General features: G+C 43.1%; 1 protein-coding gene across 10 annotated transcripts in view; it reads right to left on the bottom strand.

Annotated features, from left to right (window-relative positions):
• LOC128609091 (plakophilin-4) overlaps nucleotides 1–26,192 on the bottom strand; it is a 149,554-nt gene that overhangs the window by 35,828 nt on the left and 87,534 nt on the right. For 7 of the 10 annotated variants that reach the window (XM_053627465.1, XM_053627464.1, XM_053627459.1 and 4 more), the window contains 5 exons: nucleotides 24,091–24,125; nucleotides 18,332–18,418; nucleotides 16,349–16,548; nucleotides 13,460–13,976; nucleotides 4,218–4,388 (listed from right to left, as the gene is read on the bottom strand). In XM_053627465.1, coding sequence (XP_053483440.1) covers nucleotides 4,218–4,388; nucleotides 13,460–13,976; nucleotides 16,349–16,548; nucleotides 18,332–18,418; nucleotides 24,091–24,125 — 1,010 coding nt within the window. The remainder of the gene's footprint in view (nucleotides 1–4,217; nucleotides 4,389–13,459; nucleotides 13,977–16,348; nucleotides 16,549–18,331; nucleotides 18,419–24,090; nucleotides 24,126–26,192) is intronic. The other 3 variants (XM_053627460.1, XM_053627461.1, XM_053627462.1) reach the window with 2 other exon arrangements.

Here is a 26,192-nt window from a genome sequence, read left to right as displayed (position 1 = left end):
GGACCAAATCCGAAGTTTGGTCATATTTTGGAGTTTTATAAAAAATGCTGAGGGAAACTTAATAGAAGATGGTACGTGGTGCCTGCAGAGCTTGGCAGAAGAAATGTGCTGTTAAAGGGGGCTTTGGAGCTTCGATGGCGCTTTTAACTCTTTCCCCCCTCGCTTTTAAATCGCTTAGGGATGCCCGTGTGGCCGCGCTTTTCACTTTCGCTTTCGAATTAGCGGAAGTTGCTTGAATGGTGGGTTCGTTATTATTCTTAATGAAAAACACAACAACAACAAAACAGCACACTGACAAACTCGCTTATATTAAACCAAATCTTCTCCCATCGTCTCGTCAGTCGGCTCGCCTCACTGTCCCAGTCATTCTGCACGCCTCACTCTGCCCGTCAGTCGGCTCGCCTCACCCTGCCCGTCAGTCGGCTCGCCTCACCCTGCCCGTCAGTCGGCTCGCCTCACTCTGCCAGTCACTCGGCTCGCCTCACTTTCCCCTTCACTCGGCTCGCCTCACTCCGCCCGTCACTCGGCTCGCCTCACTCTCCCAGTCAGTCTGACTCCTGCTGATCTGTGCTGCGACCCTGACTAATTCAGCTCATGCTGAATTGAGCAGTCGCGTTCAGCTTTGAATTGTAGCGTCTGCTTTCACCACGAGTTTTACAAATCACGATAATCGCGCACGGTCATAATGATAATTAAATATGACCCGGTAATACTGACCGTCGGGGAATTCTATCGCGGGTTATCGTGAAACCGATAACCGTTTCATCCCTACTGGTGACAGGTCATGTCATCGTTATGATATCGTCACTATCAGTGTAAAATGTGGAAGACATCGTCACTGGCACTGTAGATAATTCTGCTCAAACTATTATTCCCACTTTTTTTTTTAGTAGTTTTTTTTTTTACCTTTATCTACTTATGTTCTTTCAGGATGCACCTACACTTCATTTTTAACTTATTATAAAAGAGAGGTACCATTTCCCCTTTTTTCCCCCCCATTGGGAGGAAACTTTCCCCCTTAACTGTAGGCGACTAGCTGAAACAGCATTAAAGCATCAGCCAGGTGAGCTAGCACATTTAATTCAATTAACTTACTGCTGATTGGTTCCTTAATACGAGTGTTTCCTTTGGATTAAGTCTAAATTGCATTGTGCACTCAGGCTGAAAAATATTTTGGCACATGGTTCATTTTTTATTCGTGGCAAATATAGCAAGACGCATGACTTTAGGCGTGCACTCGAGAATTCGGGCAGGAATTTCCTGTCACGGCCCCCCGAGTTACAGTAATAAGGAAAGAATTATCCACATTAGACCACTAAATTCACATAACGGCACATAACTGTCAGTGATCTGCATGATTATCTGAACAAATGAAAATGGTTTCGATTCGTAAAGTGACAAAAGAATTCTTTAGTCATTTGTTCCGTTAATGTTTCCCTCCACCGAATCATGCAGTGTGCCCGTGTTTCTCGCTCGCCGCGGTGCCACCAATCAGCAAAGGTGAAGTCGGTACTGATCGTCTCCACATACACTCTTCTGTCTCGCTGTTTCTTTTTTTTTCTTTTGGCTGCTGAAGCAAGAGGCAGGCTAAAGGTTCCATCTGCTACACAAACGCGTGACGCTCCTGTGCCCGCTCTGCCTTTTTTTTTCCCAGCAAACAGGAAGTGGCACGAGTGATCCTGCACGGGAGAACAAGCTCATGCTCATTGTGGAGCTTTTAAAGGATTGCTTCATAACTTAGAAGATAAAAAGTATTTATTTCTGTCTGATTTATACCACAATTAGCCTCAAATCATCAGAGCGGAGTTTGTCTAAGGCAAAGCAAGTGGCAACGGCAATGATTAAAGCTGCCGTGAATGGAGAGCTGAGAAGGCAAAGAGCTATTAAGATTTAATTTAGAACCACCACAAGGAGTACTCAGGGATCCAAATGGGCTATTTATTGGGAGGTACTTCCTAGTAAGAAGACCCAAATGACCTTTTATCTTCCTGTCTCTCTCCTCTGTGGTGATGCAGCGGAGTACAAACATTCTGCAAGCATTTATGGAAGAGTCGTCTTCAGATTTCTTATGAGCAAGCCTATCGGATATGAAGGGAGGAGGTTGGAGTCTATGCTTGGAGAGAGTGAGTGTGTGTGTGTGTGTGTGTGTGTGCGAGCGCGCACGGAAGAGAGACAGATAAAAAGCCAATTCGAGTCAGCTTCAATTCTGAAAAGTTTGAAGAGATTTGCTTCTATTTTGACCAGCGTTTCAATCCGCACCGTCTCTATAGGATGCAAATGAGCTGTGAGGCCGCGTGTCCTACGTATTTTTCCCCACCACTTGTGCACAGGAATTGTACAGACGCACTGAAATCTCACTTTTCGATTCGGTGTAATGCGAACTTTCTTTCAAATTCTAATGGATATTAGCAACCTATAATTGTGTTTTATGGTAATGAACGTGTCACGTGTGCTCCTCCCACACTCAAGTTCTTCTTTAAGTTATGTAAGCCAACATGACTTGGACAGTCTCCACCACCATGTTTTACTCACACTGTTGTATGTACGTGTTTTAGGAAGTCAGGGCGGGACATATCGAGTGGCTCCTCCCCCTTTTTAAACAGCCAATAGCGTTTAGCTTACCTCAGCCCGGGCTAAGCCGTACTAGACGATTAGTACCGAGGATTTTTATAGCGGTGGGGGCGGGACACTTCAGATTCTAGCGAGCATTTGATTGGACAGAAATTCCGATGAGGAGCTGAAGCGCAGGATGATGTCATCAAAATTGTTGCTCTTTATCAGTGGTAGAGAGAGCGAGAGTGAGAGAGAGCGAGACTGTAAATTCGGAATGCATACAATCTTTGAATGCGAATTTTCTCATTGTTTTGGAGCGCACGAGCTTATACATAACCTTAAGGCGAACATGTTCATACTAAAAGCCACAAAAAGGTCCATTTTGATGTCATGGGCACGTTTGATGTGAAATGCTATGAACCGAATGCTATACAGGCTCCGTTGTAACATGTACACGTAACCGTGTTAGCTTTCTTTCAAATGCATTTTACTGCAATAATAAAATCCAGACAAAAGGACAATTTCTTCCATCTTTGCATGTCAAACATTGTTGAACGGGAACGAAACACAGAGAGGAACTGAGGTTGTTGGTCACTTTGCTGCATTTAAAGTAATTTGCATAGAATTAAGCGAATCTTTTTTTTTTTTCCCCCATGATAGTTTCAAATGTTTCCTAGCCGGTCTTGGAAATTTACTCAGGAAATGAACCGTCGCCCGAGGCTGGCCAGTGTGAAGGCAGAGTGAAATGCGACAGCTATTAGCACCACTCACATAGCGCACTCCAGCATGGAGACCTGCTCTTAGTCCTTTTCTCTCTACTGCTTCATCCTTTTCGTATTCTCTCTCTCTCTGTCTGTATGTGAGGTGTCCCTCTGTCTCTCCTGCTTTCTCCGAAGAAAATACACGTCTTTGAAGAACACAGTGTTCTCAATGGGGAGATAAAGATGTGATGGTACACCAGAGCCTTTAAGAGCAATCTCTCCCTCTCTCTCACACACACACACACACACACACACAAAGTGGCTTATATACTCTTATGAACACCCACACCTGAAGAATGACACTAGAATATGCCCATTTTAAAAAGCCTCCCTTGAGATTAGAAGCAATCTTCTCAGAAAAGCTACAATCGGCATACACAGCCCAGTGCAGAAATCCCTCACCTAAACACAAATTACATGCTGACGCCCACCCTGACGCCCACGCTACACAGCAGCCACTAAACCACACACTAACAGCAGACCAATTCTTTCATTTCAGTCCCTGTCTGTGCAGAAAGGGTCACAAATACAGCTCATTTAACTGCTTATTATTAGCTATAGTCGTTAGTAATAATTACCAATGACTGATTTGCAGCAACTTTTACGTGCAATAAAGCAAAAAAAACAACAAAGAAAAAAACCCCTCTACTGCTTTAATGAATTACTTCTGAGAAGCTAGCTATAATACAAATGACCACAGGGTGCAGACCTGTGAGTGATAAACACGTGTGTGATCATCACTTAATCTGAGAGACGTGTGTGTGTATATATATATATATATATATATATATATATATATATATATATATATATATATATAAACTGATTCAAAAACCATGTATGAAGATGTTTAAGGTGGGAAAGAGCTGTACTCATCTCTCAGAAAGGAAGGCGAGTGTGTACCTGAAGGCGATCTGTAGAGTGGTGAGTGTGTAACGTGGCTGGGGCTGCGGTACAGAGGCCCATGAAAGGCTCGGTCTTCGTAGATGGGTCCGATGTGGCGGTCTGGACTCACAGTCGAGCGCAGATCAGCCCCATGATGACTGTGTTGACTCGCGAAGGACGCCCGCAGACCTGCCGAGGACAATCGATTAGAAATGAACACGTAGTGAGAATAATGTCGACTTTACAGATCAACATCCTGCGAGCAGGGTCCTGAGGGAAGTGTGAAGGAGGACACACTGAGACATGGCATACGCAATCAGAGGCTTTCCAGAGCGAGGGAGAAGATTATCGTCTGTCCTCCTCGTGTATGATTTAAGTTAAAGCCTTAGCCCAAGGGATTGTGTGAGCTGCAGCTCTTCTCAGCATTAAAAGCCATTCAGCATCTCATTCTCATTATACAGTACAGGCCTTGTTTAATATATCTGCAGGCCAATAACGAAGCACAGAGGTATAATTTAAGTTTGTCTGGACTTGGATTTACGTATACTCTAATACCTACACTCAGCCTCGGCGAACCTGGGAAGAAAAGTAGCTTAATTGTAAGTACTCTAATCTTACAGACACTTTGCTCTGCAGCTACAGACTGCACAATGACATCGTTATACGTTAAGAGTTGAAAATTCACCGCGTACAGAAAGTAGAGGTGTGCGGTTTCGATCCTTCTTTGCGGAAAATCTTCACGCATAAGACGGAAACATCCGGAGTGTGGTTTAGGGGAGACCGTGCAGCGATGTAACTCAACACTACAGTCGCGTTCATGCACAGCAAAGGACAATAGGGAAACAGAAAACGACGGTATGGTTGCGTGTCTTTAGCTAACGAGAAGCGCAGTAACTCCTGGCGCACTACCAATCTATCCCGGTCTCGTCTTCCGGGGAAAACCCAGATGAGGTCATGCATATGACTGTAGTTTAAATTATAGCCCTGCGTATTTATGCGTGCGCTTTGAGCTCCGAGCAAAAAGCTGGGTTTGCATTTTTGCTCGGGTGAAACTGAGAGCGAGAATTCTGACTGTGAAGCAAATCAAACATAGGTTTACGACTGTGAGTGAATGCAGCAGACTGTGTGTGTGTGTGTGGGTTCATTTTCCACAGGGATACTGTGCATCGGTTCAGCGCTGTGGTCGTGCTTTCAGTCCAGATGTGTGGCAGAGCTCAGAGGGATGCGAGTAAAACCGCAGCAGGCGGTTAGTAGTGCCCGCAAACACGCACTCTTAAAATGAAGCACGCTTCGATAACACGGACGTTTACAGATAAGCGCTGTCAAAAACAAAAGTCCCCTTTCGGAAAGACTGGAAGTATATTATTTCTGCGATACACTGAAACCATTTGGGTTTGAGAGGAAACGATGTATACAAGATCATAGATCAGAATTTCAGCTTTCATTTCCTGATATTTACCTTTAGATGTGTTAAAAAACTTGGCACCGTTGGTGGCGGACCACCCGATTTTTAGGCGAGCGAAAGTAGCGGAACAGATCGGTCTTAAAGTCAATTAAAGTAAAGAACACTTAATATTCGGTTGCATGTAGCTTGCTTGGAATAACTGCATCAAGCCGGTGACTCACTGACATCACCTTGTCTTGTAATGCTTTTCCAGGCAGCCTCTTTCAATTGCCGTTTGTTTCGGGGGGGGATCCCTCCCTTCAGTCTCCTCTTCAGGAGGTGAAATGCTCCTGCCATTCAGATTCATTTCTCTGTTAACTGCCAGACAAAATGTTTCTGAATTCATTCTGCTGGATTCTGCGAGGACTTAAACCACGCGTAGACATTCATAGCTGTTCATTGTTTAAACAGTCAATCCAACAGGGCACGCCTGGGCAACACGAAACATCTGTCAGGCGCATGTTCCAATATTTCTGTTCACTTGGGTAATGGTTGGGTTCGAACAAAAGGTGTCATGTTCTAAGTTATGGTAAATATCAGGAAATAAAAGCTGAAATTCTGCTCTATCATCTCCCATTCATCTTTTTGATCTCAAACCCAAATGTCTTGATGTCAAACCTGGTGTCCCACTGAAGCTAAGCAGGGTTGAGCCTGGCCAGTACCTGGATGGGAGACCTCCTGAGGAAAAGCAAGGTTGCTGCTGGAAGTGGTATAAATGAGGCCAGCAGGGGGCGCTCACCCTGTGGTCTGTGTGGGTCCTAATGACGGGGACACTACACTGTAAAAACAGCAGTCTTTCAGATGAGACGTTAAACCGAGGTCCTGACTCTCTGTAGTCATTAAAAATCCCAGGACACTTATCATAAAGAGTAGGGGTGTAACCCCGGCGTCCTGGTGAAATTCCCCCATTGGCCCTTCTCTATCACGACCCCATAATAATCTCCATGTCTGAATTGGCTACATCACGCTCTCCTCTCCACTAATAGCTGGTGTGTGGTGGGAGTTCTGGTGCAATATGGCTGCCGTCGCATCATCCAGGTAGATGCTACACACTGGTGGTGGTTGAGGAGATTCCCCCCTCCCCCCACACTATGTAAAGCGCTTTGCGCGTCTATAAACTGTAAGTAACTGTTACAAGTCAATGCCGCCCCTGAGGATGCCCTGAACCGGATCAGGTGGAGAACGACGTGCCAAGCAGTGGACAAACGCTAGGAAAGAGATTCCCGCATCAAATGAGTTGAAGATGGTAGACTTCATACAGACTGAAATATCCATTACAAGATATTTGCATTACTGTGGGTAAGTAATAAAAACAACTCTGAAATATGTTACAGTTTATAATACAGTTGTGTAATGAGCAGGTTGATGAGGCAGGATGAAAACTCAGTGTGGGCTTTATCTGAGCAACTCAAGAAATCGTTGTCGTAGTCTATAGAGTGTGTGTAAACGCACAGACCGTCAGGGTCGTCACAGGAATATTCATAATCATTAACAACTGTAAAAACAAACTGGCGAGGGTCACAGAGCATAGAATATAAACTTGGAAACTAAGAAATCAGGGCTTCGCAACTGATGAAACATCACGGACACAACAGGTACAAATAAAATAATCAAGAGTTAATACTAATTAACTGAAGCGTGTTTAGAGGAACTTTCGTTGCCATGGAAACCATGACATAAAGGGTGACACATTCCCTCCTTCACTCAAAAAAAAAAAAAAACTTTTCGTGGGTTTTGAGTGTAATGTTACTGCTAATATTCTCGCTGTGGCAGTATGAAATTATAGGCTCTTTAATATCAGATTGCATTGGAATACTAATGTAAAGCGCAAACACACACACACACACACACACACACACACACACACACACACACACACACACACGATTCTCAGATTAAGTGATGGTTTTTCCATGCAAGCCTACTGAAACTTCATTCTACAAGAGCTGGAAAATCTAGAGAGAGCACAGCAGAACAAACTGTCTCACGGATAATCAAGCTGATGACAGGGAGAGCAAATGAGAAAAGAGGGATGGAGAAAGCAGGACAGAGAAAGTGTTCGAGCGTGAAAGAGACAAAGGGCATGAGAAAGTGCAAGGCAAAAGACAGAGAGAGAGGGGAGAGAGAGAGAGAGAAAGAAAGAGAAGAGAGAGAGGAGAGAGAGAGAGAGAGAGGAGAGAGAGAGAGAGAAAGAAAGAGAAGAGAGAGAGGAGAGAGAGAGAGAGAGAGAGGGAAAGAGAGAGAGGAGAGAGAGAAAGAAAGAGAGGAGAGTGAGAGAAAGAAAGAAGAGAGAGAGGAGAGAGAGAGAAAGAGGAGAGAGAGAGAAAGAAAGAGAGGAGAGAGAAAGAAAGAAGAGAGAGAGGAGAGAGAGAGAAAGAAAGGAGAGAAAGAGGAGAGAAAGAAAGAGAGAGGAGAGAGACAGAGAGAAAGGAAGAGAAGAGAGAGAGGAGAGAGAGAGAAAGAAAGAGAAGAGAGAGAGGAGACAGAGAGAAAGAAAGAGGAGAGAGAGAGGAGAGAAAGAGAGAGAGAGAATGAAAGATAGGAGAGAGAGAGAGAGGAGAGAGACAGAGAGAAAGAAAGAGAGGAGAGAGAAAGAAAGAGGAGAAAAAGAGCATTGTATAGGTGCACTTTCATGCTCTGTGCCCACTTGGTCAGCCACACAACACTCACTTCAGCTCAAATGATGATTTCAAACGAGTTGAAGCAGAATTTACAGACCCCTGCAGAATGTTCCAGAATCCTACATCACGTTCTAGAGTGTTAATCCTACATAACATTCTAGAATGTTAATACTACATCACGTTCTAGAATGTTGATCCTACATCACGTTCTAGAATGTTGATCCTACATCACGTTCTAGAATGTTAATCCCTACATCACGTTCTAGAATGTTAATCCCTACATCACGTTCTAGAGTGTTAATCCTACATCACGTTCTAGAGTGTTAATCCTACATTATGTTCTAGAATGTTAATCCTACATTATGTTCTAGAATGTTAATCCTACATCACATTCTAGAATGTTAATCCTACATCACGTTCTAGAATGTTAATCCTACATTATGTTCTAGAATGTTAATCCTACATTATGTTCTAGAATGTTAATCCTACATTATGTTCTAGAATGTTAATCCTACATCACATTCTAGAATGTTAATCCTACATCACGTTCTAGAATGTTAATCCTACATCACGTTCTAGAATGTTAATCCTACATCACGTTCTAGAGTGTTAATCCTACATCACATTCTAGAATGTTAATCCTACATCACCTTCTAGAATGTTAATCCTACATCACCTTCTAGAATGTTAATCCTACATCACGTTCTAGAATGTTAATCCTACATCACCTTCTAGAATGTTAATCCTACATCACGTTCTAGAATGCTAGGAGACACCAGTTTTTGATTTGCTTTTTTTCACCTGTGTGTATATAAATACATGTAACTAATGGTTTAACGCATGCTCTGGAAACCTACAGACATAAACCTACCCCAAAAGCAGAGCACGGGACTCTGGGTAATTTACCGCCCGAGTCCGTGTCAGTGTCAGTGTGCTATGGAGGATACAGAGGTGTCTCCAGGCCGGCCCAAAGCCATTCTGACAACAGTAAACTGAACGCAGTCATGCTACAGCGCTCCATCACACTCGACAATGTTACACATGCACGCACATGCGCACACACACTTGGAACATGGGCATCGGAGTCTAATGATCTGACTCAAAGGAGAAAAGTTTAGCCACTGGCAGGGCAGAGCTCTGGTGCTGTGCCTAATAAATCCTCATTTGGCCCAGCTTCATTAGTTATTACTGAAGGGTCTGCTGACGGTTCTTGGCAGAGATCTCCTGGCACCGAGACCCAGTAAACGAATGCACACACTTAACTAGATGCAGCTGAGTGGAATTTGTTTGAAGACAGAAACAGTTTTTGGCCTTTAAACAAAAGAGAATGCAATGTAAAGCTTTCGGCAGCCTGGGGTTTGCTCCCCACACACAGACTCGAAACCCTGCAGGATATGCACCGCGCATCAGAAATATAACAATACAATAATATCATACTGAATGCACAGAAGAGCTCTGAGTCACTGCAGGATCCGAAAGCCAGAATGAAACCACATGACAGGACATATTTCTCCCAGATCTGCCGTTTCTGAGGGAAAATGGAGGTGACACTCTACTGCCAATAATCCAATCAGTGGTAATAACCCAGTCTGAAGAGAGATGAACAGAGAGACGGAGAGAGAGCAGAGAAAATCAAAATGGCTTGTGAAGGGGAAGTTTGTGGAAAAGAAATTGGGGGGAGAGAGAGAGAGAGAGAATGAAAGAAAGAAAGATAGAGAGAAAAAGAAAGAGCGAGAGAGAGAAATGAAGAAAAAGAAAGAGAGAAAGAAGGACTGATTGAGACTGAGTGAGTGAGGTAGTGTGTGTGTGTGTATATGTCAAAACATGGAAAAATTAAAGACAGTAAGCAATAATGAAGTGAATGGAATGAAAGAGAAAGAAAGAAAGATAGTGTAATAGCAAGCAAGAATGAAGTGCGAGTGAGCATGAAAGAGAAAAAGAAAGAGAGAAAGAAAGAAAGACTGATTGTGACTGTGGGAGTAAATGTGTGTGAGTAAATGTGTGTGTTGGGTTGCCAGACACTGAGTTTTCACATGTGATTCGTCAATAGCCCTTAATGAATCAGCACAAGCGGCCATCTCTCTCTCTCTCTCTCACACACACACACACACACACACACACACACACACACACACACAGCCCTGCTGACATCATCAGTGAAGATACAGTGGAGTACAGCTGAAGCTAAAGTGACAAGGCGAGAGGACACGATGCAGCAGTAACTGTCAGGGGCACAAACACTACTGACAGAGCAATATGAAAATGACACAATCAGTAAAACACGCGAGTGTGTCACAATTCCTTCACAGTGTTCCTATGTATGACGCGACACACACAAGCTAAACAGAGAAACAACTGACTAGAATAGATGTGACTAGTTTCACCTTTCGTTCTCCGTGAAAAGCTAATGAAGGAGGACGAGGGATTAAAAAAAAAACAGAAAAGAAAAGACTATCTTTTGAAAAGAATATCTTTTGAAAAGAATAATGGAGGAACAAATGGAATGACTACGCATGTATGAATATATCTGAACACACACACACACACACACACACACACACACAGCAAAAAGGCTGAATAAAATAACATTAAGAAGGTAAGACGTTTTCACCTGGGACGTCATCAATCAAGGCATCTGAAGAGATCCGAGGGCAGCAAAGGACACAAAGAAAAGTTACAATTTCAGACGTTACTTGTCAGCAAAAGTCTCGGCAGTAGTTTGATACTCGAAACATGCCCATGCACATCGAGCAGTCGTGAAAACATGCAGTCAGAGATTAGGATTAATCGACGTCTCGATTACGAATCGATTCAAGATTTTATTTCTCACACACACAATTATATACAGTTCATAACTTGCAGTGGAATGAAAACCTGGCCTACTCCAGACTCCTCAGACTGTGCCTTAAGTACTAAATTAAAAAGAAAAACCGGAAACGAATAAGAAATAATCAGAAGAACGCTTGAATTCGTTCAGATGTGACGCTGATCCGTTCACACACTCCTCCACTGAAACAACCTGCTATTCGGAAAGCCTCGGATTAATCATCACGGAGCTGCAATTCCTCCTTGACCTCGCCTGTGTGGTTTTACACTACTGACTGGCGTTCAGGACAGAAGCAACAACGTCCACTCGGAGAGCAGGAGAATGCAGCGGAGGGGGAAAAATAATCATTACGTCCTCAGCTTAAGCATGGTGGAATGCAAGTCAGGATCTAGCTTAATAAAACCCATTTTAAACCACACGTTAACAACGGTTAGCTTAAAACTAACTAGCACTGTATAGAAGTGTACAGAAAATCTGTGCGAGTCAAACGGCGTAAAATCTGCACGAGTCAAACGGGGTAAAATCTGCACGAGTCAAACGGCGTAAAATCTGCACGAGTCAAACGGCGTAAAATCTGCACGAGTCAAACGTCGTAAAATCTGCACGAGTCAAACGGGGTAAAATCTGCACGAGTCAAACGGCGTAAAATCTGCACGAGTCAAACGCCGTAAAATCTGTACGAGTCAAACGTCGTAAAATCTGCACGAGTCAAACGTCGTAAAATCTGAACGAGTCAAACGGCTTAAAATCTATATGAGTCAAACGGTGTAAAATCTGTACAAGTCAAATGGCGTAAAATTTTCAAGCAAAGTTCGGTGTGCAGATGTTTCTATTAAAGTAGCCGGTCAGTGTATTTACTTATGTATTTAAATAAGAAAAAACAAAAACAAAAAAAAAAAACGATATATTTAGTGGATAAATGAACGAATCCAAATGGATTGTGATTTACAATAAAATATTATATTATTTATTTATTTATTATAATATTTCGTTTTTAACTTATCCTGTGCTTGTTTTGTTCTTGTGCGACACGTTTAAGGGCAATTCAGCGATAAACTAAAGCAAGAAACGACTAACTTGCTAAACCGATCAGCGTATGGACACACTTACACGCTACCGTTTCTGTTCCAGTAGATCCTGCAGCTTTTAAATTGAAATCTTTTCATACTCAAATATTTGGCATCATTTTCTGCCTCGTACTGCCTCGTTTGTATTTCAGACCAAACCCGCGTCACGTCACTCGCCTCGCCATACCGCCCGTCTTCGCACTTCGAGTAAAAGAGATTTCGGGTTTCTAAACAGTGAGTCTGGCACCCGCTCCAGATAACACCCTGGCTGGAAATACTTCCTCGTGTTGAAATACTTCCATCACTGTTCGATAAAACGCGAGATAAAATCACAACGGCCGGCAATTTCCTGAGTGAGCGAAAATAAATCCGGGGATTCCTGAAACGGAAAGCGAAACCACAGCGGAGATTCCTGACTCGCTACTACACACGGGAACGCAGCGGTTTTAACTCAAACTCCTATCGGTGTGGAAGAAAAACTAGAAAGACGGAGAAGGACAGACAGGAGTGTTGTCCTGTCGTAGGAAATTCAGTTCCACAAGCTTTTGAAATGTCAGCTCTCAGCAGACGCCCATGCCGAGGAACCACAACAGATCTATCCATCAGTGCTTATGGATAAATTGCCCATAAGAGCTGTCAGCCGCAGCAAAGCTTCCATCATCCTCCCACTGTCTCGTTCCTCTACTCTTCCCCATGGCACATGCTTTTAACTCCCAATTCATTTAGCTCCAACGATGACATATGGCTGTGAAGACAACGGGAACCTAAATCAATTTTAAAGCAAGGAGAATTGGCATCCATTTCCCAGACACACGTTTACTGTATACAGTTATAGTTTTATGAGCGAGCTTCTGAAAACCATCTGCTACGGTATTTCAAGGGCAGATTTGTTTTCTTATTTCTCCAGATTTGGGTTCTGTATGGAAAGCCTGCAATTAGCGATACACTGGAAGATGGCAGAAATAAGATGTAAACATATGGGGACCAAAACCCATCGTGGAGGAACAGGGAGAGACAGAGGAAGTGAGATGTGCTGGTGGGAATTAGCAGAGATCAAGCTTGGTATTACTGATTCGGTGTAGGATCAAAACTTTTGCACAAGAAGTGACGGAGTGAATAAGAATGTAGCTGAAGGGATTAGAAATCTGTTTAAGTTTTAAAATAAGCTTTAATACCGGAGACAAGGACGTACAGCATGGAGTGGATGAACCTGTAATACGCATCACATGACTGGAATCCTTGTGAGGACGAGGACAATGAAGAAACAACACAGGAAACATAGTACAGATATACAGACACACCTGTCAAGCTGTCCGGGCGTGGCACCATCCTTTCGTAGAGCTCGTATGAATGTGTACTGTAGGGATCGGCGCCCTCGTGCAGCAGCGTCCTTGGCAACGTCGACCCATAATGCTGCGGCATGGCGGTCATTCCTGTTCGCACCGGAGATGAGCCTGATGCCGCTTGTCCTTCTTCCACTGCCACGCTGAGCGGTGAGCCCAGACGTGCCGAGTAGGGCGAGGTGGTACGGCTGGTGCCCGAGCCCATCCTGCGCAAGGTGGACGGCGAGTTCCTTTGGGCAGAGAAGGGAGAGCTGGCCCGCTGGGAGTTGGGCAAGGTACTGCTGGAGAAGATGCTGGGCAGCGGCTTGGGCTCAGTCACGATGGGTGAGCCGTAGGCACTGCCCGGCGACGCCCGCAAAGACCCACGCGAGGGAGAGATGCCAGTGCTGTAGGCGGGTGACTGCGCCCGAGATGGCACAGAGCACACACGCCGCATGGCTCGTCCAGGGATCGCCCCGCTGACACCTCCAGACATCTGGCGCACAGGGAGAGAAAAGATGTTTACAATTTATTCCAGCGTGAAAACGACAATACCTTACAGGGTCAACACAGCAGCTATCATAACAATTCTGAAAGAAGGTTCTAGATAGTTAGTCAGTTACATTTATATAGCACTTTTCTAGACATTCAAAGCACTTTACATAGTATTTGGGGGTGGGGGGGGGGGGGTCTCCTCAACCCCCACTAGTGTGTAGCATCCACCTGGATGATGCGACGGCAGCCATATTGCACCAGAACTCCCACCAGCTATTAGTGGAGAGGAGAGTGTGATGTAGCCAATTCAGGGATGGGGATTATTATGGGGCCATGACCGTTTACAAGAAGTGTCCTGGGATTTTTAATGACCACAGAGAGTCAGGACCTCGGTTTAATGTCTCATCAGAAAGACGATGCTGTTTCTACACTATAGTGTCCCCGTCACTATACTGGGGCATTAGGACCCACACAGACCACGGGGTGAGTGCCCCCTGCTGGCCTCGATAATACCACTTCCAGCAGCAACCATAGTTTTCCCCAATAGGTCTCCCATCCAGGTAGTGGCCAGGCTCAACCCTGCTTAGCTTCAGTGGGACACCAGGCAAGACCTGCAGGGAGATATGGCTCTGGAATATAGAAATAATGGAAGTATAACAGAAATAAAAGAAGTGATCCAGCTAACTATGGGCCAATATTCAATCTCCCTTTTGTTGCAAATGTACTGAAAGGACTCAAGCACGTCTAGTTACTACCAACTTGTATGAGCCTTTCCGATCTGGATTCCTACATTCCATACCACAGACACAGAGAACTGTAGATAACCTTCGGCAACCCTTAGTATTATCCTGCTCCTTGATCTGAGCACCACATTTGATACTATCTTACATGACATACTTACTGCACAGCTTTCAGCCATGACGGATTTAGCCCTCTCCTATCTCATTAACAGACATTTCATTACCCTCAACAAACACAAATCCTCTTCAGCTTGTGGTTCTCAGCGGTGTCTCTCAGGGTTCTGTATTCGGTCTATTTCTTTTCATAATCCACATGCGCCCCCTTGGCTATCTCACTCGCTGTCACAGCCTTAGTTTTCATTGTTACGCGGACGACACGCACCACATCTCGTGCAGTCCGTCTTTATTAGCCTGCTACCGAATTACCTTAAACACTTACAATACAGTTCAAACAGATGTTCTTCCAAGTCTTTAATATCGAAGTATGTATTCTTGTGCCTTGGCAAATGATACGGTTAGTGTCGGACCAACGCAAAAAACAGCTCGGAACCTTGGCATAAGCTTTGACTCCTCATTTCTTTACCTGTTCTCTCACCAGCAATCTTTAACCTCTACAATGCTTAGTTCTACGGATGCTCAAACCCTAGTCATAACCTTCCGTCTGCAATTCTCGTTTTATTGCTCTTTCTGCCAAGACACTGTGATCTTCAATATATCCAAAGGTCAACTTCTAGAGTTCTCCAATATACCTGCCTACACTTCACCCACTCTACACCCCTACAAAATCCTGCTACTCAATTACAAAGCCTTAAACAGCTGTGATTTTGGGTACCTCGGAGAACTATTACACCCATACACCCCCCCCCAACTGGTTGTTAAGGTTAGTTCCAGTTTACTTGTAGCACCCATGGTTCCTTTCAGCTTCATAGCACCCAAAAGCCCCCGTGAACCCTCAACTCTCCCCTCCATCTCTTTACTCAACGCTGTACGTCTCTCACTAATAACTAAGAAGTTCGGCTCGTTCTACCCGCCACACGCCGGAACTCACAGCCTTGAGTTTGAGAAAAGTGTTACAGTATATAAAGTACTAATATAATAAAGAAAAAGTGGACGGCTAAACAAAACCCTGCACTCAAGCGCTCCCCTCTGAGAGCAGCCCTGCACATTCTTCCTCTGCGAATAGCCCCGCTCAGTCAACATCAGCGCAGGTAACAAATAAAAATAATAAAATAATTTAAAAAAAGATTTATTTATTAAGGTGCTGTAAAAGAATTCTGTGTGTGCATTTTCGTCTTCTATATACACACGAGTTATGGATCAATTTCCTCGGAGACGATTGCAGAGCATCTCAGGCTGCTCTAGTTATTGTATGCTGGATAATAACCTGACTTTCTCCGTGGCCCAGTAGCAGTAATGGGGTTTTCATACTAATGCTGAATCTCCAACTGGATGAAACGAAGAAGCATGGGCTCATCTTGGATTTAGAAATTGATTTATCTACCCATCCCATTCTATCCTATTATATCCATCTATCCATCTCTAGTCTAATATTTGAATCTATTCGACTTTACGTCACACAGTAAAGCGGGTATATGTGATTTTTATTATTATTTTTTTAACAAATGACTCCCACCTGGCTGGAAGCCTGGCCCTCTGCCCTGGAGTTCCTCATGAGCGTGCTGCTGCCAGCGGGACCGCCGCCTGGGTACGAGTGCTGTAGCCGCATCTCCGTCCTTCCCACGTTCTGGCTGCTGTAGTAGCTGCCTGCATCCTGGTAGCCGCTGTCAGAATACGAGTTCATCTGCGTGGAACTGCGCGAGTTCCCAACGGACCCTGAGGATGACCGAGAACAGCACGTTTTTTTTTTTATTAAGGTTATATCACTGAACAGCACCGATCCTGAGTCGTGAGCCGCTGTAATGTGATTTCAGCTCAAATTTACTTTCAGCAGGCTCATCATCGGAGCAGTGATGAAAGGAATTCAGGAAGATTGGACTAATAGTAGACCAGACTGGATCCACCGCATCTGTAGCATGTGTGTGATTATCATGGACAAGAACAGACAAGAATGAATTCTTGTACTTGGGGGGAAAAAAAAGAACGCTGTACATAACACAAATTAAATACTACAACTGTTACACTAAGACTTTAATGGGGAGATTGACATGCGAGATATAAGAAACCTCTGAGGGGATGAATGATAAAGATAGAGCCTCGGTTATAAATACCTTCGACTGAATTATTAATAAGTGTGTTCTACCAATATTATATATATATATATATATATATGCGCTTTATAAGTTTTCTGTACTTTTCTTAACATAGGGAAAGAGTGTTCTAGCTTGGTTACAAAATTTTTCAAGCGTTTCTAACCAGATAGCATGGGTGTGAACATTAGGGGTGTAAAACTCAGGCTTCCACACAATATGATGTGAAGAGATCAATGACGCTTCAGATACAACGATATGATATTTGTTGAATCCACTGAACCTGTTTCGATACGATATAAAACTGATTCTAAAAGCCACGGTCCGATATGTGAAGATACCACTGAATCCGATAGGATCGTTTTTAAGGAAATGATTCACACACTTGATGATCTCACTGATATTACCATACGATTTTAATTCTTAAAAGATGCAACAGTTGATTTTTTTTTTTTTTAATCCTTACTTGTAGAAATAACCTGGAAGATATGTAATATGTAATACAAAATACAACGGGGGGAAAAAAAAACAAAAAAAAAAACGCATTAAGCCGTAGTCTTAGCAAAAGTCACGTTTGGGAAACTGAATTCAGGCCTAGAATGCTTGCTTGTGTTCGGATGTGCCTCCTGTCAATCATTTTATAGACACACACCTAACTGAAAAAAAAAAACAAAACAAAAAGACAAATCTTACCTAACGCACGTTTAAGGTTAGATATTTGACTCTGCTTACACTATGGTACAATTTTGATTCTTAAGGCCACCATTTGATCATTTAATTTGCGATAAGATTCGATTTAATATCCTCTGATCAATATATGAGCAACTTTGTCCAGATCTGGGGTAGGCCTAGTGTTAATTCCCGAATGATGATGATTTTGCATGAGTTACATGCAAATCGCCTCGTTAGCCTGATAAATTACTAACAGTTAAATAAAAATGTTTTTACACACTAGTTTTTGTCCTTTTTTCCCCAATAATAATCAATAAATAATCAATAATAATAGATTTCTGATTGATTATATACTGTATACTGAATGATTTGATTGATTTCACTCGCCGCCTTTTAAATTGATGTCAATTTATTTATCGATCGTCTGATTATTACACCCCTCGTACAGTAAAGACAGTGTGGTAGCTCTGTGGTTCAGATTTTCTGAGTTCGTGATCTTAAAAGTGGGAATTCACATCTCAATGTTGGGCTCCAAACTCTTCACTGATTGGATCGTACAGAATTCCCTGCCAAATGCGTCATGTGACTAGGGTGCAGTGGGGAAAATGTTGTATCTGTACTAAAAACTGCTTTTGAACAACGACGTCTTTGCTTGTGTTGTTCGTTCGAATGCGATATCCCATCCCCGTGTGAGCTGCAGTGTGGCTCCTGATCGAGAGTGTCGTGTGCAGACGGACCCTCACTTTCGTGCAGAGAGCTCTGCTCCGGTGAGCACAGCGACAGCTGCTCCCTGACAGACTTGGCATCGGCGGAACTCGACACATCTATGGAAAAATAAAAAAAAAATAAAAATGGAGAAGAAAAAAAAAACGGTTATGGGCTGGCCTCAGAGGTGTAAGCATCTTACGTTTTAAGCTTTTGGGTACACGCTGAGATTATACCCAGTCAGAAGCTAAGCCTGGAGGTATCATGGAAATGGAGCTTTTATGGAAATAAATCCTATTTGTTTCCTCTTTAACTAGCTTTCAAATGAAATAACACACACACACACACACACACACACACAGTGTGAGAGCTAAGGATTAGGTATTAGCATTAGCCACAGCTTTTCTGGAACGGTCTTTCAGTTCAACCTGCCAAGTCCCTACAGAACTCCTCTTGAATTTCTTGTTTATATAAATAAAATTAAAAAATAATAATAATAATAATAATAATAAAAAGCCAGAGATAATCACAGAGTCAAGGGCCATGGCTAATAATTAGAAGGCAAAGTGTTGTCTTTAAACTCTTACTAAGGTAATGTTGTATCCAAATCCCTCTTTCGCTGACGTTTAAACGCGTCCCTATTTCCCAGTCCAGCACAAATCTGTATGAGGAGGCAGGAAGTCCCCGCTCTTAAAATTCTCTTACGTCTCTTATGGATGATGGCGGACTCTACAGAGAGACCGTGCATGTGTGTGTTTGTTTCTTCAGCAAGCTGTTTACTCGTATCTGTTGACTCTGTGACCGAGCGGCCCTGACATCTTGACGCGGGAGCTCTCGCTGCACCGAGTGTGTCTGCAGAGCTTCCTCACCATCTCCTCACAAACACGCCGCAGCCTTCGCAAGTCACGTCCACGGACAGCACAGCGCAGCCACATCAATCTCGAAAAAATAAGCTGCAATCTTTAAGGAAAAAGGACCAATTTGCAGTGTATGTGAAAACTTTACCAAAAAAAAAAATAATAAAAAAGCATCCAGATGGTTGAGTGAATTATTGATGCGAGTCGTGGGATAAAGCTAACGAATTGCTATAATTGGGTTATCGTTTATGAGCTCTCAGCATATGGCTGATACGGTGAGCAGTAATCAAGCTTAACTCTATAACGGGAGTTCATTACCATCGGGACACTACAAATCCCGGAGCCATATCTGGCCATCACACACACACACACACACACCCTAATGACTCTCACTCGGTCACTGGTCATTCTGCTTTATCACTGGCAGTCTGGACTTCATCACTCTAAAACCACGGCGCTGCCAGGACAAACAATGACACTGCAAAAACGATCTAGCAAAGAGCGAGCACGTATCAAAGAGAATCGCTCATTTTCTTCTAATGACTCGGAGGAGGATGTAACAAGGCAGGATTTACCATCTCCCTTCACGTGTAGTGCACGCTACCAGATCTCACCCTCGATCTCACCATCCATCCTTCCGTTTTCCATACACAGGGAGAGCCGCGGAGAACCACGGGGAGCCTGGAGCCTATCCCAAGGAGCTCGAGGCGCAAGGTGGGGGACACCCTGGATGAGGTGCCGACCCATCGCAGGGTACAATCACACGTTCACACACTACGGGCAATTTGGAAATGCAAACCAGCCTACAGCGCATGTCTTTGAACTGACGGAGGAAACCGGAGTACGTGGGAGGAGAACGTGCAAACTCCGCGCACACAGGGCGGAGACGGAATTCGAACCGCCAAACCTGGAGGTGCGAGGCAAAACGTGCTATTCGTTTAATATATGCTTTTCATTTTATTCCTATACAGGGCTCTGCAATACTGGTTACTCAGTACAGTTTTATTTGTATAACACTTAAAAAAAACCCAAAAACAAACAAAAAAAAACAAAAAAAAAAACCTTGCCACAATTAAAGTACATTACAAGAGATTTTCCAAACATACTGAGGACATTCACAGTACTTTTGTAGACCTTTACTGACTGACTCCACTGTTATTCATAGAATGCAAGATATGTTTGGTTCTCATCAGATAATCAGTATAACAGTTCAAGTTCAATACAGGTTATGTAGTTTTGATATAAATGGAATGCAGTAGCTGAATTTCCAAATGCCATGCTCTTGGTAGTAGCTTGTTAGCAGGAAACATGTTCCCATATCCAACCATCCCTGGGTTGGGAGAAATGGTTGGAGTTTATTATTATTATTATTATTATTATTATTATTATTATTAATACTACTACTACTACTAATAATAATAATATATTTAATTTATACAGCGCCTTTCCAGAGCTGAAGGACGCTTTACAATAACAATACAATGAAAAAAAATGAACAATCAAACACAGAAAGTGAAAAAAACAGTGCAGATAGTACAGACGCTGAGAAAGATGCATAGCAACAGATTAGGACAGATAACACTGACTGCGTTTACATGGACAGCAGTAATCTAATTATTGACCTTATTCTGAATAAGACGATATCCTGATTAAGGTGTTTACATGAGTCGCTTTTAGAATATTCCTTTCATGTTCAGGTTTTACGTGTTATAGAACGTAGAGCGATTAACGGCACACGTCATTACGTCCCCGCGCCACGCCGTCCGACGTCCCTCCGGAATTTCACGTATCGACATGCAGTTCGTCTTCGTTATGGGACCGTATACAGTTTTTATTTAAAAATTTTTTTTACGAAAGCATCAAGTGCAGTTAATTATTTGTGGGCTGCGTCCCAAACCGCGTACTTACCTACACGTATTTCACCTACTATATAGTAGGTAAGTTTGGGACACAGCCGTGCTCTCGTTTGCCGTCAAACGGTTGAGCGCTGCCGTGTGTGTACGTGTCCTGTCGCACAATGTGGTGAAAACTCTCACACGACGTTAATAGTGTGATTAAGGTGTGTACACGTCTGTAACGCACGTCGATAATGCGACTAAAACAGGAATACTCCACACGTCTTAATTTGATTTGTGTTTACTTCGAGTCTGACTTTAGTCGCATTAAGGTCATCAATAATCGCTGTGTACATGCTAGTTTCTTAATCAGAGTATCGTCTTAATCGGGTTAATATCGGATTATTGTTGTCCATGTAAACGTACCGACTGAGAAAACAGATACGTTTTAAGTTGGGATTTGAACTCGGAGATGGATGTGATGCTGCGAAGACTCAGAGGGTGTCCAGATTTTGGGGGCGACTACACTGAAGTTCCTGCCACCTATAGCAGAGAGACGAGATCTAGGGACAGAGGGGAGTCCGAGCCCGGCGGACCCGAGAGAGCGGGTCCGGTTGTAGGGGAGAAGCATTTCACTCGGACAGCAAGGTGCCAAACCGTGACGTGATTTAAATGTGAGCAGGATTATTTTATAGTTAATGCGAAACGAAACCGGTAGCCAATGCAGTTCAGACAGGAGTGGACTAATGTGAGCTGAGCGCTTGCTATGTGTAAGAAGTCTAGCTGCAGAGTTTTGAATATATTGCAACCTAGCAAGAGAATTAGCAGGTAGACCACCGAGGAGGACGTTGCGATAATCAAGCTGTGAGGATATAAATGCACGAACCAGTCTTTCAGCGTCTTTGAGGCTAATGAAGGACGGAGGCGAGCGATGAAAGGGGTGGAATTTATACGAGATCCTGGTTATGTGCCCTTTCAGAGACGTTTTATCAACTTCGAAGCTGGAATATGTGGCTTCTTCAGAACGAGCAAGAATTTCATCCATACGCCGTCACGGCTCCAGTAAGAGTTTTCTCTGCTCTCTATAAATAGCTAGTTCATTAAGCTACTCTCCGATTTTTCTCATGGCGTATCCTGAACACTATCGGCGGGCTGTGGGAGTCAGTCGACCACTACAACACGAGGTCACTCGGACTTCCTGTCTGCAAGTTCACAAGAAAAGCCTTATTAGTTGTGAAATTACACAAGTATGAAATGGTTTCTCCCCCCCCCCCCCCCCAAATCCAGCGTTTTTCCAAATGTTTCGTCAAACGAAGCATTTCAAACCATTAGAAATCAAGAATATTGAATATTTTTAAGTATTCTGCATGGAGACCAGAGTTCAGACAATGTTTTGGCACTATAAACATCATATATGTTATATAATGTGAAGTCTGAGTATGCCATGTCACTCAGACTTCTAGTCGTAAAAAAGAGAGAATTTTCACACAAACAGTGTGCTCCTTCTCGACACACACACACACACACACACACACACACACACACACACACACACAAACTATTATACTGAGACTGAACTGAAGCCTTGATTACTGATTTCAAACTGGACAAACTTGGACCGGTGTTTTGTTTCGAACAATATGTTCTATGTTACATGTCAACTTGTTTCTTAGCTAAATATCTCAAGGTTCCCAGCTAAACAGCCGTCCTCAGTCTCTCTCTCTCTCTCACACACACACACACACACACACACACACACACACACACACAGTCAGTCATTTGGGTGGCAGCCATTTTAGCTGAGTGCATTCCAACAGCCTTGGATTTCAACAAAAGCTTGGAGGCAATAAAACATCAGTATTATGTGTGTACAGGCTTATGAAACGTATAATTAGGACACCAACGACACTAAAGTTGACACTGCGCACATTTTTCTCCTTTTTTTTTGCTTGGCAGGATATAGATATACATTATTACAGTGGATTTTCTCACGCTATCACTAATTGCAGGTTAATTCGCTGGACATTTCTACAGCCCGGTCTCAGATATATTCTTAGTGACATTTAATTAGACATGAAGAGAAGTCAAAGTGAAGGGACGGTGTCATTTAGAGCCGTAATTACAGCTGAGCGGTATCAAAATGCTGCGTTTTGGGGGTTTTTTCCTCACCGACGGTGGAAATTCTTTGCACTTGCAACCCAAATGTCAGTTTTATTAATAATATTGGAAAGGTAATAGCAGTGAGATTTGAGAGGTTACACTAATGAGGCATCAGTCAGTGCCTGTGGAAAATTGGACCCACAGCGGTACTTAATATGATCTATTATTACAAAGCTAAACAAAGGCAATGACGTGCAACTAATGCTAATGTCCCGGTGTACCCGTTCTAATTCATTTACAATACAATCGTACGAGCTTAAATCTATTTAGCAACAGCGTGCATTAGTGCGATCGATACGACGGCTCATTCCTCCTCTCGTGCACAGAGTCTTGCTGTATTTCCCCATTCCCTCAGGCAGATGTTTTACTTTGAGCGGTTATTAACTGCTATTACATTTTCATTCCCTCCTTACTGTCCACCCTTTAATAACAGGTGGGACTATCACTAATAACGGACGTCATTTTTTCACCGACTGTCAGGCAGAGCAACAAGTTTTGCTCGCTGATTTATAAGCCTGATCTTCTCGGAGAAGGAAATATGCAATTCATCTACAAATTCGTCTGCCTAAAAATCTTTTCTGCGTAGGAACGGGACCCAGGGTTGTATCTTAGATCCTTCAAGGTCTCCACGATAAATATTAATGTTGAGATGTATTATGTAACATTATTGGAATAAGCCTAGCATTAATGTTAATTGAGTCACGTCGTTCCTGATTAAATCCGATCCTGAACATCCTCTTATTATTTCCCGTACCCCTGAACAGATAATCAAATAGAGGATGGGAACATGAAGACAAATGTATTTACTTCCGTCGCAATCAGGCGTGGCATGAATTTGGAGATTAGAAAGCCTACATTTAAAGACAATCACGTTTAATCTTAAGGTCAGAAATACAAAAATAGTATTATTGCTTGTAGTTAGATTGATTAAGATATTACCTGTAGGTCTCCAGTGGAGGGACTTCTCAGAGGAACTGCAGGAAAGAAAGAAATAGGATTAATAAAGGAAGAGAAATTGAACGGAAACGTATATAGAATTGATCTAAACACATAGCGACATTGGTGTCTTTGGAGAAGAAAAAACGCCGATGAAAGAACTCCCGTTGTGTGTTATGTGCTGTTTTGTGCTTCAAGATTCAAGGTTAGTACAGTTATCTACCCTCCTACCAAAAAATAATAATAATAATAATAAAATAATCGACCAATCAGAGTGTGAGCTTAGAACCGATAGACACAACAACACAAATACCTTCATGACGGTTCATGACAACATCAGGATCTAAAACTAAAACAGCCATAACGTAAGAGAACTACAGCTCCTGAACGTAAAGTCTAAACGCTGAAACGTAATTTTCGAAAGAAAGTCGAAAGACCAGAGAGTGATTATCTGTCCAAGCCAGGCATTAGGAATGAAAAGCATTTGCCTTCTGACTGCTCCCTGCTAGCAGCCATAAAACAGGTAACCACAAGCACAGTAATAATTACACAGCACGTAAAGGTGAAAAACCCGGCTGTGCTGGCATATGTGTGTGAGATAATGGCTGGCTGAGAACACACACCAGTGGCAATTTTACCCAGTGGCTTCTCTGACATCCATTCTCTCACCCCGTTCTGCCTCTGAAAGCACAAGCAGCTAGAAAATATAGAGATATTTTCTCTCTTTTAGCTCTTGCTGTGCAAGTTTCATTTCAGCAAGAAAAGGGCAACGATAGGTCAAGAAGGGAGACTGACAGTTATTGTGTGAAGTCGAGGCAGACTGACTTTCTGTGCATAAAAACGGCAAGTGGGTCACATGATTGGTGAGCGCATGGGAAGCATGCTGGGAAACCGGGAGATAGCCAAAACAGTGTGCTTGTGGAAGAGTATGGGAGAAGACGAAGAGGGTGACGGAACTGCAGTGTCACGTATAGACACCATATAATCAAAATTTTGTGAACACCTGACCTTCACTCCCATGCGTGCTTGTTGAACATCCCTTTCCACATTTACTCCGCTCTGTTATAATAACCTCCGCTCTTCTGGGAAGGTTTTCCCACAGATTTTGGAGCGTGGCTGTGGGGATTCGTCCGTTCAGCAACAAGAGCGTTAGTGAGATCAGGCGCTGGGAGGACCGGGCAACAGTCAGCGTTCCAGATCATCCCAAAGGGGTTCAGTAGGGTTGAGTTCAGGGCTCTGTGGAGGACACTCGAGTTCTTCCAGTACAACCTTGGCAAACCATGTCTTCATGGAGCTCGCTTTGTACACAGGGGCATCGTCATGCTTGGAAAAGTTTGGGGCCTCTTAATTCCAGTGGAGGGAAATTGTAACGCTACAGCACACAAAGACATCTATACAGTTGTGTGCTTTCAACTCCGTGGTAAAAGTTTGGGGAAGAACCACATGCGAGCCTGAGGGTCATGTGTCCACAAATATTTGGCGATACTGTACACAGACGAATAGAGACGCTGAGTATGAATGAAGAGAAGAAGGAATCCTTTATTTGTCACATATACATTACAGCACAGTGAAATTCATATCCCAGCTTGTTAGGAAGTTGGGGTCGGAGCGCAGGGTCGGCCTTGATACGGCGCCCCTGGAGCAGAGAGGGTTACGGGCCTTGCTCAAGGGCCCAACAGTGGCAGCTTGGCAAAGCACATGCAATGGATTACAAAGAGCAAGCATGTCATAAAGTACAAGGTTTCAGCGATTCTGTGCTGAACAAAGCCGATAAAAGCAGTGAGCAGCACAAACACCCACACCCCAGAACTCCGCACTTAGCATAATAACCAGCAAGTCCTCTAAACCATTAGAAAACATGCCCTTCCTCCATCAACACTCCTCCCCTTTTTTTTTAAAAAAAAAAAAAAAGGTTAAACCTAATGGTGTAACTCTTCCCAGTTATGTGAATACAGTGTTTATTTGGTTGCTTACTATTGTAGTATGTTCCTTTATTATTTCTTTTTAATACATAAAAATCCAGTCCATTCTGATTTAAAAGCCTCTACATGTTAAAATAATAATAATAATAATAATTTAAAAAAAGAAGCTCATAGTATACAACG

This window comes from Ictalurus furcatus, chromosome 6 (genome assembly GCF_023375685.1).
Source record: "Ictalurus furcatus strain D&B chromosome 6, Billie_1.0, whole genome shotgun sequence".
NCBI lineage: Eukaryota > Metazoa > Chordata > Actinopteri > Siluriformes > Ictaluridae > Ictalurus > Ictalurus furcatus.
The sequence above is the reverse complement of the archived record's forward strand: the minus strand, read 5'-3'. Positions and strand labels throughout refer to the sequence as shown.